This window comes from Pelodiscus sinensis, chromosome 9 (assembly GCF_049634645.1).
Source record: "Pelodiscus sinensis isolate JC-2024 chromosome 9, ASM4963464v1, whole genome shotgun sequence".
Classification (NCBI taxonomy): domain Eukaryota; kingdom Metazoa; phylum Chordata; order Testudines; family Trionychidae; genus Pelodiscus; species Pelodiscus sinensis.
In genome coordinates this window covers 63319421-63336665 of record NC_134719.1, presented here as the reverse complement: position 1 = coordinate 63336665, position 17245 = coordinate 63319421, and the positions used below count along the sequence as shown (strand labels likewise).

The window sequence follows — 17245 nt, the reverse complement described above, 5'->3', positions numbered from 1 at the left end:
ACATTCAGAAATCAAACCCACATTTGAATTTGAATTTAGGGCTAAATTTTGGAAATGCCCCTTCAGCTCTGTAATAGCCCAAGCTGGAACCATGGTGCCAAAGATTCTCAGATTCTGGGAGTTTTGCTGTTTTGACTACCTCTGTTCCGGGACTGGTGCGTATGTATACGTAAATAAAGCAAGTTACACTTATGCCAATTTCTTCTACACTGGAAACTGACTTGCAAGACACGGGGTGCCCCGCAACTCAGCAGATGGGACAACAATGACAAAATCAAGCCCTTTTTCATTAGCTTCCTAAAGGGATGTGTGTGTGTGTTTGTGTGTGTAAATGCATTTTTGCTTCCATGTCTTCTGGATACAAATAAAAGTGGGGTCAAAAACTGAAGAACTAATGTCATGAATAAATTCAAGGTTTTTTTAGCATTGTTCCAAATGGAGCCATGTTTCCATTTAAAAAAATATCCACAACACTTTTTTTTTTATCAGATATTATGTATTGGTTTTGTAAAAGAAAATGGTATTAAAATGGTTCACAAAATGTGTGTATCAGAAACCTTGTTTCTGATGAATGAAAATGTTTGTTTCTGCTAAGTTTCTCTCTGGAAGAGAGGTTTTTTGGGTTTGTTTGTTTGTTTGTTTGTTTGTTTGTCTTTTGTAGCCAGGGCACTCTGATGATTGTGGTCATTTTTAAGTGGATAGTCTTTCTCTCTAGCCCAGTGGCTGGTGTATGGTGCCGCAAAATAGAATTATTGTCCTCCAAATAACTCCCATCAAAAATCATAAAACTTTTCATGAAAATTTACAACATGGATAACCTCTCATGATTTAAAAAATATATCTGTTTTAAATAAAAGACCATTCTGTCATGAAAACACCTTTGCAGGAAAAATGCCAACCAGGTTTCACAGAAAATCTGTCCTGATATGAATTTGTACAGCTCCTTGCACCGTGTTCAGATCTTCGGACATTACTGCACTAGGGGTATGTCTGCGCTCTGCAGCTTTTAGTGACAGGGCTGCGTGGATGGAGCCTTTCACTAAAAGTCAACTTCTGTGAATGCTGTTTGTTGGCTTTTGTCGACAAAATACGTCCACCCCCAACGAGGGGGTTTCATCTTGTCGACAGCAGAGCGCTCCTGCCGGCAAAGCAGCGGTCACGCTTTCATTTGCTACAGCAAGACTTTCTCATTCATGGGCGGCGTTTTTTAAGCAACCATGAACGACAAAAGTTTTGTCGATCAAGTGCAGGTGTGGACCTAGGCTATGAAGCTTAACCATTCATTGGGCTTGTCTCTTGTAAATTCCTCTGTTTCTAGCTCAATATCATGAACGCTGTCAGCAGTTCTGAAGACATTAAGCCTCTGCCAGGCCTCCCAGGGATCGGAAACATGAATTATGCCTCCACCAGCCCAGGATCCCTGGCCAAACACATCTGTGCAATCTGCGGGGACAGATCATCAGGTATATGCATGGGCGGTGGGTAATGTAGACAAGGGAAGGCATTGCCTTCCCAAAATTTCCTACACTACTCAGCTGCTGATGAGGGACTGGGGCTGTGTGGTGTGGTAGCCCTGGCCCTCAGCTGGGGTTGGGCGGGGCTTGGAGGAGGGAAGGTTGTGAGGAGGCATGGTCTTGGGGAATGGGTGTGGCTTTGGGTGGGGGGAGGGGCTTTGGATGCCTTCCACAGCTGACCCTTCAGCCACCGCCCAGGGGTATACGATTCCGATGACTGGAGCAGCCTTTAGCAACACAAGCCTTCCCTGGGCGGTGACACGGCACTTTCATGGGACACACCCTACGGAGGTTTGCTGAGGAATCTTGCTAGAACACGCTAGCACCTCACATAACACCGCAGGGTTGATTCTGGGAATTTCCTGATTGCCCGATTTGTCAGTGTGCCGGGCTCCTGAGAAGTAACCCCATCCTTCCCCCAGCGCGCCTCCGTCCTGACGGGAAGTATCTCAGACCACGTCTGCCCCGAGTCCTGTCTCCCCTATGCACCCACCCCTGCCTCCCTGACACGGCCCCTCAGTCTTGGCGTGCAGCCTACAGCTATTCCAGTAGGAGGCGCTGTACAGTTGCACAAGGGGGGAGAGGCAGGCCATTGGTCTGTGTGTGACTTCTCGTCCTCCTGTTCTCAGGGAAGCACTACGGGGTGTACAGCTGCGAAGGCTGCAAGGGGTTCTTCAAGAGGACGATAAGGAAGGACCTGGTCTACACGTGCCGCGATAACAAAGACTGTCTAATCGACAAGCGGCAGCGCAACCGCTGCCAGTACTGCCGCTATCAGAAGTGCCTGGCGATGGGGATGAAGAGAGAAGGTAGGCAGGAGCACATGCCGGGGTGGGTGGACAAACGCACCTACCAGAGGAGGGTGTGGACCCCTCCTTGCCTCCCTGGCTTGTGGAGCGCCAGACAGGCGGTATCTCAGTAGAGCTTCCCATGTCATCTGAGAACACGCCATCTCCTCGGCCCCCAAAGCCCAGCCTCATCTCTGATGTGGCGCGACAGCTCCCAGTTCGGCTCTGAAAGGTCTACTGTGTCAGTCACTTCTTCCCGGCCCAGCCATTTCCCAGAGGGCTGTTAGAGCAACCCTCCGGCTGCTCCGCTTGTAGGAACCGGCTTGCGGGTGACGAGATGGCGGTAGGCCTTTCCTGTCACACATCACGCCGGCGTCCTTCCTTCCGCCTCAAGTGCCCTGGGACTTTCCCCCGCGTCCCTCTGGTCCTCCCAGCCCTGGGGGTCGTTACCAGAGAAGGGCGGGAGTGGTGTTCGCTCGTGGGCAAGGTTACACCCACTCTCCTTCCCAGGGAGGAGAGGGACCGATCCCCCGGGTTAGAGAGCTGGGCAGTATTCCCCAGTTCTGCCTGATGCAAAGGACTCTCTTTCTGTGTTCCAGCCGTGCAAGAGGAGAGACAGAGGAGCCGAGAGCGCAGTGAGAATGAAGCCGAGTCCACGTGCAGCAGCAACGAGGATATGCCCGTGGAGAGGATTTTAGAAGCCGAACTGGCGGTTGAGCCAAAGACGGAATCCTACAGCGACGTGAGCACTGAGAATTCGGTAAGCGGCTGCTTCCGCTAGGCCTGTGTCGGCGGGTCCCTTGCAGTGAAGTCACCTGCAGTCTGAGATGGCAGCACTCTGGCCTGTCGTTAGAAGTGACAGCTGATAACCAATTGATGGGGCTGCATTTCCAGTAAGGCGCCACACCTGGGAGGGACACGGGCGTCTAGTCTGTGGCAGTTCCAGACGGAAGCCACGTGATCCCTAACAAATTCTGGGATTGTCAGCAGAGGACTGAGAGTCACTTTCCAATGGCTGCTGGTGAGCTGCAGTGGCCGACAGACTCGTAGTAGGGCTGGCCAAAACATTAGATTCTCGATCGAAGTTTTCATTCAAAATTTGCATTTTGATTTTAAAAAAACTGGCTGAAATTTTCCAAGGAAGTTGTTACAGATTGATCAATCCATGTGCCAACCAGCGATGTAAAAATATCACATGGAAAGAAAGTTGCAAAGCACATAGGTGAATTCCCCCGCCCCCCTCCCCCCCATTTTTTGAGGTCAACTGGGCCTTTAATAATGACTAACGCCAACTTTGACGGCTGTTGTGCGCTGGTGCCCCCTGCTGGTCTGAGCGCAGTCATTCCGTTTAAATGGGCATTTGTGTTTGTGGCAGGAGGAATTTGGATGAAGGTCTCTGATTTTATTGCCTCATTTTTAAGACTAGAACAGGACCGTTGAGTTTGTTCAGCTACTGGCCAGGGCCACCAATGCTGGTATGACGTGACATAGAATCCTAGCACACTAGAACTGGAAGGGGACTCCAGAGGTCACCGAGTCAAGTCCCCTGCCCTCATGGCAGGACCCCGTACCATCTAGATCGTCCCTGATAGGTGTCTATCCAACCTGCTCTTAAATATCTCCAGAGATATTGTTACACGGTAGGAACTAGACTGAGATTCAATGTCTTATCACAAAGGACAGTGAACAAACAACCCTGTCTGGATTTGAGCTGGCATCCTACAAGCACATACAATAAAGTGGTGTAGAAGGATTCGATTTTTATCTATGTCGATAAATGTCAGTTTCACCGTAAACAGACAGAAAAACATTTCCATGAATGAAGATTGAAATTTCAGATTGTCAAAGCAAAGAGAAAGCTCCTTGAAAACTTCAGAGTCTAATTTAGGGATATTTACTAGGGATATTTTGACATGTGATGTTGACAATTTGTGTTTAAACCATTCAAAGCTTTAACTTTTTATGTCCGTGTCCACTGTCATTAAATAATTATTGTCTAACCCTCCCGCATTGTCTGATGCCTCATTATGACCTGCACACATGAAAATGTAAACAGTTAAAAATCGAATAAATGCTTATAAACCCACACATTAGCGCCCCTGTGAAAATGAAAAGCCATAAAAATAATAAAATAGGCTTAGAAATAAACCTTGAGAAGATGTGTCTGATTGATAAAAACTAAAGATTGAATGTTGCCACATCTAGTAATAAGCCAGAATGTTAAATGCACAATTTGAAATGTGGCTGGCAAAAGACTGGATTGCATCCGTGCTGATTTCGAGTAACATTAACCTGACCAAAGTTTCAGAAGGGGACTCGTTGTAGTCTGTAATAGCGCTGTCGAGACTAACCAATCATGTAGCTGGTATCATGAGCGTTCGTGGGCCGTGGGGAAGACGCCTGTTGTCATGGATTTTTACAGAGCTGAAGTCCGCAGTGGTGTATTCTCTCGCTCTCTTGCTTCCTCAGACTAATGACCCTGTCACCAATATATGCCACGCCGCAGACAAACAGCTTTTCACCTTAGTGGAATGGGCCAAGCGCATCCCCCACTTCTCAGACCTCATGCTGGAAGATCAAGTGATTCTTCTGCGAGCAGGTAAAATTCTTGGCTCCCGGCATCGCCCCGGTCTCTTGTTTCTCTGCATTAGTCCTTGTTTTCTGCCTACGGAGACGTGTCTGCCCATACGTCACAATGTTCTCCTAGTGCTGCCACTTAACGTCTTTGTCCCAAATCGTTGTGGTCAGGCGTTGTACATAGTGACGGTACCTTATGGTGTTGGTGGCCTTTAAGTGTGTGTAGTGGGGCAGTTACCCCCCTCCAGGCATAAAAAGGGGTTAAAACAGCCCTGGGAGAGGGCTGTAGCTAGGGGCCAATCAGGAGAGGCCTTGCAGCAGCCAATCAGAGCCCAGGAGGGTGGTATAAAAGAGACGGCTGGCCAGACTGAGCTCACACTCACTCCAGGCCTGGAGGGAGAAGGACCTAGCTGCCTGCTAGCCAGAGTACCATGGACAGAGCGGTGCTGGGGAAAGGCAGGGTGAGTTCGGGAGCTGTGGCCTGAGTAGTCCCAGGCGGAGGTCCCCCAACAGAGGCCTGAGGGGCACTAGAGCTGCAGAAGAAGGCGGCAGGTCCGCACCCCCTTGCCCATGATGAGTGGCCATGTCTCACTGCAGTGTGCCCCGAAGTAAGGGGTGAGACGACGACTGGCAGTAGGGTAACTGAGGGGGTTGGGGGTTCCCTGAGAGGGAGGACCCCAAAGTGAGGGGTCCCTGCGGCAGGGCGGTACCGAGGAGGCGGCGCCGTGGTCGGGGAGGGACACGGGTTCTAACGCAAGGCGGCGGCAGCGCCACTAACAGGAGCTAGGGAACAGTGGGCACAACACCAGCCAGAAGGGGGCGCTCCGGTGTCCCGCTCCCCTCTGCCTGCCCCCCGCCTCCCTTTGTTAAGGGCCGGTGCCCGGCGTTTCAATGGGCCGTCGCTGGCACGGCCTATGCACCCGTCTCTTGCTCCTGCAGGTTGGAATGAGCTGCTCATCGCCTCGTTCTCCCACCGCTCGGTGTCCGTGCAAGACGGCATCCTGCTGGCCACGGGCTTACACGTGCACCGCAGCAGCGCCCACAGCGCCGGGGTGGGCTCCATTTTCGACAGGTGCTGCCTCCATTTCTCCGCCCTCCGTTCCCCTGCCCGCCGGGCCGCGCCTCAGGAACCTGCCGCGTTTTCCTGCTCACATCTCCCCGTGCCACCGGGTCTTGGCCCCAGGTGTTTCACGAGCCACCCGTGCAGCCCTGCCCCCACCTCCCGGCCTCTGGTATTGAGGGCTGCGCCCTTAACTCCGTCTCTCTGGCTGGGACGCTCCGCTCTTAAAGGCTCAGTCTCCTACACCTCGCCGCCAAAGTGACGGGAGGAAAAATCTCACCGAGACACAGGGATAAACCTCTCTTCCACCAGAAGTGTGAGGTATTTTATTCCCAGGCTTGTCAGGTCGTCGTTCGAACGACGATACGCTGACCTCCCTTAGCATGATTTTGTAGATCGGACGCCCTGGCCACAAGCCAGCCGGAGAAACCAAGAGATTTGAACCGCTGCTCTGAGTTGTCGCCAAGAGCAGGTCCCTCACGGAAGAGCGTCCTGCTGAAACGGGCCTTAAATATCCTTCTGAGGAGCCACCCTTAGCAACCCCGCTGCGAAGGGCCCCGGGGATGGTGCTGGCCCTGCAGACGTGGAAACAGGAGCTAACGTTTTCAAAGTCGGGGGCTTCAAGATGGGGTCTAAAGCAAGGGGGGGACCTTTTTTGGGTCGGGGGCCGCTGACCCACAGAAAAATCAGCCGGGGGCCGCACACAAGTGGGAAGCAAAAAAAAAAAACAAACCGAAAAAGTCACCAACCGTCACTCAGGTGGCCTCCGATTGAGAGGGAGAAAGACCCTCCCCACATTCCTGTCATGCACCAAACCTTAAGGGGGGCCCAGGCTAGTAGATTTTGCATCCTCCAGGCCCATGGTGGGGCAGCGGGGGGGGGGAGGTGGGGCTAGAACTCAGCACAGGCTCCCCAATGCTGAGGGGGAAGCCCTGAGTCTTGGGAGCCGGATTCAGGCACGCCGGGCCCGAGGTTCCCCACCCCAGGTCTAAAGGAAGGCACCTAAGGACCTGCTTGGATTTCCAGAGGGGCTGACTACAAATGGAAGGCCAGGCCTGTCAGGGGGACGGGCAGATGGTTAGCGCTTTGGGAAACCAGGCCCCTTTTTAAATGCCCTCCTGGCGACTCAGGGGCCTAACCGGAGGCCCCCGACTGGGAAACCGTTGGCCCCCGAACTCTGCGTTCACTGGATTTAAAATCCGGGATTTTCCACGTCGCCCTGAGGTAAATCCCGTGGCGGGTTGTTTCCCTCACAGCGCCTGTCAGTTAATGTCACGGTGGAAAGAAAGCAGCGGTGTAAAAAGGCAGAAGCGAGGTCCCCTTTGACCAGCTCGGTGGGGCTCGTGGGGGGGCTCCCCGTCTGGCGCCCCACTGGCCTGAGCCCAGGCCAGCCCCTCCGTGTGTGGCTGTTGCAGTCGAGAGGGAACATGGGGGGCACCCGGGGTCCTGCGGGAGGGGCTGGCCAGCAGCCAGCGGGGGGACCAGCGAGGCTGGAGGGCCAGTACTAGCAGCAGCTTCCGTTCCAGGCTAGCGTCCCTCAGGCTGCAGGCCCCGGAGCTGGGCCCTGTGTGAAGGCACCAGCCTAAGGACCTGTCCTCTCCCAAGAGCCATCCAAGGGTTTTGCCAGCCCTGAGCGACGGAGACACCCCCGGTGGCCACGGCGCGGCGTTTCCCGCCGTTCACACGTGCTCTGTCCGCTTGTGTCTCCCGTGCACAGGGTTCTGACAGAACTGGTGTCTAAAATGAAAGACATGCAGATGGACAAGTCTGAGCTGGGATGCCTGCGAGCCATTGTCCTGTTCAACCCAGGTACGTCCTGGTGGCCATGGATACGCCCATGGGTACAGCCATGGGTACAGCCATGGATACGCCCATGGGTACAGCCAGGGTCTTGGCACCCTCAGAGGCTCTCTCTAATTGTTCTTATTGGGGTTCAGCAACATGCAGGGGAGACGCCTCCTCTTACTGTTATGGCCATCTGTCCTGTGCCGTGTCTGTGAGTCTGTCCCACCACACAATGTGTTTTCACCATTGCCCTCCGCTGGGACAGCCAGATTTCACAAGGGTGTAGGAGGGTGTTGCCCTCTCGTGGCTACACATGGTCCGTACGCTACTACTCTGATTTCTTCCGAGTGTGCTGTGATCAGGTTGCCCGTGTGGCGGCTGCAATCTAGGGAAGACCTATGCCCTGAGAGGACTCGACAAATGTGAGTCATTGATCTAGGACGGGACCTTCCCTCTTCTCCTAACTTTGCTTAGGAGCCTTTGGTGAGGGACCCTGTCAAAGGCTTTTGGTAATTTCAGTGCTGGGGGGACTTGAGTGAGTGTGTGTGTGTGTGTGTGTGTGTGTGTGTGTGTGTGTGTGTGTGTGTGTGTGTGTGTGAGAGAGAGAGAGAGAAAGTGAGAGAGAGAGAGAGAGAGCACACACTTGCTAAAAACTGCATCAAAAGAGCAGGATTTAGGGTGCAAAGTGGGAACACTTGAAAGTCAGTAAATGTCACATTGACGGTTTTCCACACACAGCCTTGACTCTGTCCCACGGGGCATTCCACCTGTGCGTGGCATGAGACAGTGTGAGATCCCATCATTAAAGACTGCACGCTCAGACTGTCCCTGGCTATGTGTATGTACAGGCCCTAGCACCCTGGAGCTATCTCCAGCACTTCTTCAGTGACCCTTCGTCCTGTAAACCACACGCAGTATGGAACGTCAATTCTACAGTGATCTTCTTGCTTTGGGTTTCTCCCTGGTCCAGATGCCAAGGGCTTGTCCAGTCCCTTCGAGGTGGAGTCTCTTCGAGAGAAGGTCTATGCCACGCTGGAAGCCTATACAAAGCAGAAGTATCCTGAGCAGCCTGGAAGGTAAACCCTGAGCCTCGGTCGCTACAGGACACGTGGCATGCACCGTAGGGGTGTGGAATAGTGAGATGGCACCAGTCCCAGCTAGGAAGCAATGCTGATAGGCACGAAGGACTCAACAGAGACCTGTTTGGAGACTTGATTTTGTATCAGCAAAATTGCAGCCCCAAACTAGAAACATTTTTGGCTGGAAAAAAAAATGCTTGTGTTGGCTGACCGGTGGTGGTTCTCGGATGAACCCAGTGCAACACTCCCCTCTCCTGGCTGATTTTGAGAAATGCTGGCACACGTAACATCACACGGCTTTTTGAAGCCTCCTAAAGTTGTAGGCAAAAGGAAAAGCTATGCGGCACTTTAAAGACTAACCAGATGGTTTAATAGGTGATGAGCTTTCATGGGCCAGACCCACTTCCTCAGTTGCAGGCAGCATTATTGTGATTTTCTTGGCTCCGGATTTGTGTGCTGCAAACAGGAAGCAGGAAAAGGTTAAAGGTCAATCAGCTGTCAACATGGCCATGTTTGGTCCATAAGCTAAAGAAAGTGAGCAGGCCGAGGCTGGTGATAGGCGATGAAGGTTTTTTAAGGGCCATTCATTTTTAAGCAGAGTTCAGCAGTGATTTCAGTGGCATGGCTTAGCTCTAGATCGCTAGTTCAAGCCCTGTCTGGGGGAGATGCCAAACTAGCTTTTTAGGTTTGAAAATGGGGGATAAAAATTTCTCCTGCTCTTTGCTCTTCGTTCTCCAAAGACAGGCTGGTTTTAGGAGGCCAGAAAGAAGATCCTTGTGTATCCTGCACAGCTGCTGTAATTTGCCCCCAAATGTTCTAAAGAGAGGGGTTTGTAGTGCTTTCAACACAGATAAGTTGAGTCCCCGAGGCCGACTCCACACTACCGGGGGCTATCAATGTAAGTTGTGCAACTACAGCTGTGTGAATAGCATAGCTGAAGTGGAACTTCTTAGCTCTACTTACTGTGGTGACTTTACTGCGGTAAGTTAACAGCGGAACCTGTCCCATCGACTCACCTTATTCTCGTTTTGGTGGAGTGCTGAAGTCAATGGGAGAGTACTTTGTGATTGATTTATTGTGTCTATACTAGACATGATAAATCAACCCTCATGGGATCGATCACTTCTCCTTGATCTGGCAGGTAGTGAAAATGTGTCCCGTAATTTTGATCCGATTAAGCAGAGAACCAGCATATCTGTTACTGAGAGATTAAATTATGAGAAGGAAAATATAGGGTGAGACATCTTCCTCACGGCGCGCTATTCTGGGCTTGTGAAATATTCTGCTAAGGGAAGTTGTGCAAGCTAGACTGGACAGAACAGAGAACATGCAGTGAAATATTTTCAGCAAATTGCATTTTTCAGGGCACTGAAAATCTCTGTGAATTCCGAGGTCAAATTCTGCAAAAAAAAATCAAGATGTTTTAACTTTCTGGAATACACCACCATTTCATTTGGAAAATTAAATATTTTTTTAAAATGGTGGAAAACCACTTAAAACAAAAAAGCCAAGAACAACAACAAAATCATTTCAGGTTGAAAAAAATGTATAGTTTAGCCAGAAATAGATTGTTTTTGTTATTTTGTGTGGGGGTTTTGGGGGAGCTTTTTTGTTTTGGGGGGACTGAATGTTTTTGTTTTGGGTTTTTTTTTTTTGCTTTGTTTTATTTTTTGTTATCTTGTGTGTTTCTGAAAATAGATCAGTTTCTATTTGAACCTAACCAAATTTTTCTTCTAGGTATTTTATTTCAGCCCCTGAAATGGGGGGAGGGGAGGAATCCTTCATTTGCTCAGTACTGTGTAGCAGAGTAGGGAACAATCCAGCATTGGCAGGGACATAGTGGTATGGCTGGCCAGGTGCAGGGTGAAGAGGCAGTGTGAGTCAGTGGCTAGTGCACAGGAGGGGAAATTGCGAGACACAGATTCTCGTCTTGGCTCTGCTACTGTCCTTCACCTCCTTGATTCCTCTCCTTCCCGTACCTTGTCTATTCAAATGGGGAGCTTTTCAGGACAGGCTTTGTGAGTTTCTGCAGCCCTGTGCAATGGGTGCCTGATCTTGGTTGTGTTTGACTGGACTACCGGGGATAACCGTCCTTTCCCCTCTCTAACGTCTGTGATTCTCTGGCACGTTCTTCCAGATTTGCCAAACTCCTCCTCCGGCTGCCGGCACTGAGATCTATTGGGCTGAAATGCCTGGAGCACCTCTTCTTCTTCAAGCTGATCGGGGACACGCCCATCGACACCTTTCTCATGGAGATGCTGGAGACTCCGCTGCAGATCACCTGACCTGAGAAGGAACTAGTCGAGGACAATTTAGGACATCGTGGACCCCGTCAGCTCCTGCGCACCCCCCCCCCCTCCACCCGGCCTCTGTCCCATCCTGCGACTGATTGTAATAAAGAGAGGATTTTTAAACCTTCCGATCTTTCTAGGTGGGACTATTTGTACAAGCAGGAAGTTACTCATCAGCCCCTCCCCTGTGGAATTGCTGCAATTTATCAAAGCACTAACAGGACCCTTTCCCCTTGTACGTTTAATCGGTTTAAATTATTTTTTCACTCTCAATAAACGCAAAAAAAAATATATATATATATATATATATGACACGGGCCCAGATCAGAGCCGTGTGTGTGTTGTTCTGTCACCCGGCGGAGCATTCGGCACAGAGGTGGGGACCGGGAAGGAGTCGGATAGCTCAGAGGCCTACCCGTGGGCGACGTTTGAACCAACGCATTGGCAGCCAGTTCGTGCTGCGGATGTAAGGTCTGTTCCCTCAGGCCTTGCAACCCCCCATGCGGTGGTGGGCAAGCCCAGGCCTGGCCAGGGCGGGTTAGACTTCCCCCGTGTGCCGATGTCAGGGCGTGGGCAGGATTTCAGGTTGCACGCCTACCTGTGCTGCGCACTAGCATGCACCCAGCTCCCTGCACTCCTGCGGGCTAGAAATTGGCTGGTGAGGTTGCAATGGAAGCTGAGGGACTCGCATAATCCCAGAACACCTAGGCCTGGAGCGTCCAGGAAAACGCAGACTACTGCAAGACTCACAACAAGTCCCGGCCTCAGCTTCCCACCGACCTGTCCCTCCTGGGTCATACTGGGTTACCACCGTTAACTGCAGTGGGGTACATAGCCTTGCGAGTGGCTACTGCACCTGGAACGGCGTGGGTTTGAGCCAGAGCCCAGCTAAGACTCTTCTCCAAGGCCTGTGGTGGGCTTCCGGCGTGACTTAAACACTGGCTGATCCTGCCTGGCACTCGGATGCAGAGAGTTTGAAATAGTTCCAGTCATTTTCCACTAGGGGGCTCCCTAGCACACGGCTTTCGCTGAAGCCAACGTGTAAACAGGCCTGGCCAGGTTGGCTACCCCTAACAGAGGCACGGATCAGCCTTCCCACCTGCTGGAATGCTGCCCCCTATGCCAATGTCGGGACTCTGGAAGCGTTACCCGGCCATGGAAAGGGGGCAGATCCCTTTCTATTTGCCATTGAGAAGGGGAACGTGCGCTCTGGCCTTGGGTCAGATTCTCGGCCGGGGTAGATGGGCGTAGCGCCAATGAAGTCTATTTATACCAGCTTGTGGTCCGGAGCTCAAGCAATGGGAGAGACGAAAGCACAAGGAACAATTTTCTTCTCCTGTGAGCCTGAGAGCCCATCATGACCCAGTCCTTGGGCCCCCCCACCTGCGAAGGTGGTGTGGACAGGATACACCCTGGAAGTGGGCAGCGAAGGGAAGGCAAGCGCAAAGTCCGCAGTGGCATTCAGTCCCCGCAGTGTTTCCTGGTGCATTGTGATGGCGTTATGCACATCGCCCCCTAGTGGCCAAGCCAAATATGGAGTTGTTACTCCTCCCTAGCCAGCTGGCAAGATAATGCCCCCTAGTGGACAGGCCCCGCCTTACTTGGTGTGAGCCATGGCTTACGGACACTTCTTGGCCTCGGTTTTGACTAACGCCACCTTGCTGCAAGGCAAGTATCAGCGATGCTAGCCTGCCGAATTTGGCAGGGCCAACCAATCCAAAGCCATCATCATCCCTGTAGCTATTATATCTCTGAAGTAACTTCTGGGACTCCCAGTCATGGACTGAGACTTCGTTGTGCTTGGTGCTGTACAAACACAGAACAAAGAGACAGTCTACATTGAGTTAAAATTGAGGCACCCCAAAAATATTGCGAGATGGGCTTAAAAATTACCACGTTTTTAAAAACAAATAAATTAGGGAGTCTTATCGTTTGCCTTCTGGCTCCTGAGCCTTGAAGGGTCATAGCTGCAAGCTCTCCTTTGAAACCCAGCAGGGTTAGAAATTGACCCTTTAAAAAAAAATCTCCTAATCCCACAGTTCCAGGACCTGGGAATGTAAAAAATATGAGCAAGACTGAATGTTGTGAAAGTTGCCCTGGGAAAGGGTCTGAGTGCACCTAACAAATGCCACTTACTAATGGGGCGGAGGGGGGAAAACCCAGCACGCGGAAAGTGGGACCTCTTGAAAATTGAAATATTTTTGTTTTGAGAAAAAAACCAGAACATTTCGGAACATTTCAAAATAACTGAGAACGTTTCAGTGCTGTTTTGGGGTCTTTTTTGCAAATAAAAGACCACTTTTTATTAAAAATAGAAGTTTAGAACAAACTTTAACTGGCTCCACACAAGAGCTGTGCCTGACGCTCGGGGATGTTACTTACCCTCACCTGTAGGCAGCGCAAGGAGCCAGCTAGATGAACGCTTTCTGGGTGTGTTCAGAAGGGCTGCCAGTTTTGGTTGGACGTATTCCTGGATGGGTCATCACATGACCTAATCTTTTGTCTGCGGTAGGTCCTTATGGAACAGTCTTCCTGGGGGTTTGCTCGGATGCTGGATTTCCCAGAATCCTCTGATACCAGCTCTTGAAAATATGGACCCTCCTCTTCCCCTTCCCCCGAACATGGATTGTTGCATAGATGCCTGATTTGCACACACTTGCCCCCAGAGGATTCTGCCCTATCTAGACGGCTGGAGTCAGCCACGGGTAATGAACGACTAATGACTTCCTATCATCCCCTAGGATTTGGTGTGTGGCTCCACCTGGGTTTGGTCCTAACTCCCCTGTTCTTCATGTGATTCTTCGTGAGGCTACTTCTCAACACTGAGTAGGGACACATCCATTGGGGAAAATCTATCCTGTAAAAACAGTCTCTGTAAATGCTGCCAGCATCACCACCATACACTCCCCAATAGCAGTTGCCTGAACACTTAAAATCACATAGCTCTGGTCACAAGAGAACACAGAAACTCTAGAGGCAGCGTTGCCTAGTGGATACAGCATTGGACTGGTACTCGAGACCTCGCTTCTCTTCTCAGATTGACTACTGGATGACCAAGGCAAGTGGTTTTGCCTTTCTCTGACTCCATTTTCCCATCTGTAAAGTGGGGCTAATGTCACTGGTTTCCTTTGCAAAGTGCTCTGAGATCAACTAGCAAGAAGGGCTAAAAAAAAAGAGCAAGGAGTTTTATTATTATTATTTATTTAATATAATTGTATCAGACTTCTAAATTCTGTACAGTGATTATAAACCAAGGTGATCAAGCACCTTAGAAATACCCGAGAGCTAAATATGCCTGCTTAGCAGCAATAGAACTGTCTATCTCTTGCTCTTTGGGCCTTGCATGTTTGGGCTAGAGGAATGTTTGGATGCCAAAGTTTCCCATTTCAAGCATGTAAAAAAACAAACCCTCCCCCCAAATCTTACATATTACCCCTTAAAGGTGTGTGCTTGGCACAGTCATAAAATCTCTGTTCATATTCCACTTTTCAGAGAACACATAGAGATTTGAAGACTGCATGTGATGGAAAATCCACCACATCCCATAGCAAATTGTTCCAGTGGTTAACTACCCGCCCTGTGGAACTCCTCCCATGCTGTGCATTTTTATTTAAGAGGGTAAAACTGTTTTCCTGCACGGACAACTACATCTCAGCTGTTGTTTTAATAATAAATATAGTGTAAGCTGATCTCCAGGAAATCACATCTGTGGGGTGGGAAGTGGACCCTGTATTCATCTCTCTATATATGTATTTTAGAGTGAGTGCGTCTGTCTGTGTGTCAGTCTGTTTGTTCAGGAACTCCTCCTAAACACTAAATTTTGGTAGGCAGCTTCCGTTTCTCCTAACTTAAAGTAAGGGCTGGGTTTGGTTGTGCCAGGACAATTGGAAGCCCCAGGAAAGGGACTGTTTTCCACAACATGCAAAGGGAGGGGCTGCTATTCGGAAGGACGCAATCCTGAGAATGGCCACTAGGGGCAGCGAGCCGGCAGGGGAGAGCTATCCTGCAAAGTGACCACAGGGACGCAGCTGTACCACCAAGGGCGTGGTCAGCGGGGATGAGGCTCCGCCATCTTGCCTGCCAGCACACCTGGTAAGTAGCCTCCCTGCCCCAAACTCTTTCCCCCTTCTGGGCGGAGAGAAAAGGCCTGTGTCAGATGGCCCCTCCTACCCCCAACCTTCACACTCACTCCCCCAGCCTTCTGCACCCCTCCCCGCCACATCCCCAAGGCCCTTCCCTGTCTCCTGCACCCCCCCCCCCCCCACACACACACACCGCCATCCCCCTGTCCAGCAGTGCCAGGTAACTCTGCTAGTGAGTATATTTGAGCTGATCTTGTGTCTCTCCTTTAATGTAGAACTGGAGCTGAAGTGGGTTGTTCAGGTGACTTGACCTTAGACGTAGCTCTAAGTCAGAAAGCACTTACGAGTCTCCTTAAACCATCCCTGGTCAGGAACACATGTCAGCAGGTGCTCAAGGCCCGTTTTATTAAAATTCAGGTCTGACTTTCTCTCAATATTCAGTGCACTTTCCTTAAAGCATCAGTGTGCACCTGTTTCTACTGGTCTGCTGTCTGTGCACCATACGTGTCTGTCTGTTCACTATACGTGTCTGTGCACCATGCATGCCTGACTGTTTACTATACGTGCCTGTCTGTGCACCATGCATGCCTGACTGTTTGCTATATATGCCTGTCTGTGTACCGTACACTCCTGTCTGTGCACCACGTGTGCCTGACTGTTTCCTATACGCACCTGTCTGTTCACTGTATGTGCCTGTCTGTGCACCATGCGCACCTGTCTGTGCACCATATGTGCTTGTCTGTGCACCTATCTGTTCGCTATATGTGCCTGTGTGTGCACCATACATGTCTGTCTATTCACTATATGCGCCTGTCTGTTCACCATACGTGCCTCTCTGTGCACCATAGGTGTCCATCATGCCTCTGTGAATTGTTAATCTGGGGGCCCTTTGCCTGTTTCTGCCTGACTGCAGTTAGACACCCCACTCAGGTGGCCTTGAAAGGGGCGGGGCTTGTAGCCACAACTTTAAAAGGGGAGGAGTCAGCTGGGGCAGCAGCAGTGCCTGGAAAGATGTCAGTGGTTCTTCCTGAATCAAAACTGCTGTTGAAAACATCAGGGAGGAACTGCAGCTGCCCCTCTCCCGTCCCCCCTCCCGTCCTGTCAGGATCCACAGCAGCCCAGTGCGGGGGAGGCGCAGAGTAAGAAGGAAGGTCCTCGGGATGCCAGGAGCACCGCTGCTTCCTTCAGGACACACCTCTGGCTCCCCCGAGATGGGAGATCTGGGAGAGGTGGGGGGGCTGCATGGGGTGGGGATGATATTCATACTGCAGCAAGAGGGTCCCCGCTGCGCCAGGCGCTGTACAAACACAGAACCAGTCCCTGCCCCAAAGCTCTGACAGGCTAACGCTGGGGTGGACGCAGCTTTGAGCCTTTCGCTATGAACGTGGCGACCTGCGTGCGGCTGACACCACACCCCTCGCTAGCCCCTGCCCCTCGGGGACAGGGCAAACGGCGGACCTGTGCCTCACTGCCCCCTTGCAGGTCAGTGATTACCCCTCCGCGTTCCAGCATGGCCATCAACGGAAAAACTCACCCACGTGTTCCCCTGCTGGAGGGAAACCGATCGGTGGCTGCATGAGTCGGGTGACGACCTGGGCCTAGCTCCCAAATGGGTCTGTCCCCTCCTCGCCCCTATTTCCTCAGCAGCTGGCAATTGCCAGAGCTCCACAGACAGTGGCGTGGTGCTGGGACGTTGGCCACAAGAGCGCATGTCTCTGCTTTCCCTCTCTCCTGCCTCCCGTTCTGCACGGACCCACCCCCAGCGCTGGATTGGCTGGATGCTTGCGAATTTTAAGAGGGCGTGTTTCTGCTCATGGTTTCAGGCGCAGCATGGTGCTGGTGCGGGAGATGTCTTTCTTTGGAGATAAATATTGGTATTTGCCTTTGGAAAAATAAAACCAAGGAAGTTCCATGCAAATCGATATGTCAGGTCGGGTTGAACCTCTCTGGTCCGGCAACATCCCTGGTCCGGCATGATTTGAGTTAGCCGGATGTCCACTTAACATAGGTGCGGCCAAGTTTCCCACGGTCCCCTAAAGTTTGTTTACAGCCCCCAGTCCTGGCTCTCA

The 17245-nt window shown here is 51.3% G+C and overlaps 1 protein-coding gene across 10 annotated transcripts in view; it reads left to right on the top strand.

The window, feature by feature from the left end:
• RXRG (retinoid X receptor gamma) overlaps positions 1-11327 on the top strand; it is a 58005-nt gene extending 46678 nt beyond the window's left edge. For 9 of the 10 annotated variants that reach the window (XM_014569939.3, XM_014569941.3, XM_075936975.1 and 6 more), the window contains 8 exons: positions 1319-1463; positions 2144-2323; positions 2902-3062; positions 4772-4901; positions 5819-5951; positions 7657-7748; positions 8695-8800; positions 10941-11327. In XM_014569939.3, coding sequence (XP_014425425.1) covers positions 1319-1463; positions 2144-2323; positions 2902-3062; positions 4772-4901; positions 5819-5951; positions 7657-7748; positions 8695-8800; positions 10941-11088 — 1095 coding nt within the window. In that variant the 3' untranslated portion in view covers positions 11089-11327. Of the gene's footprint in view, positions 1-1318; positions 1464-2143; positions 2324-2901; positions 3063-4771; positions 4902-5818; positions 5952-7656; positions 7749-8694; positions 8875-8909; positions 10377-10940 lie in introns of those variants that run through there. The other variant, XR_012906058.1, reaches the window with a different exon arrangement.
• Positions 11328-17245: the final 5918 nt, after the last annotated feature.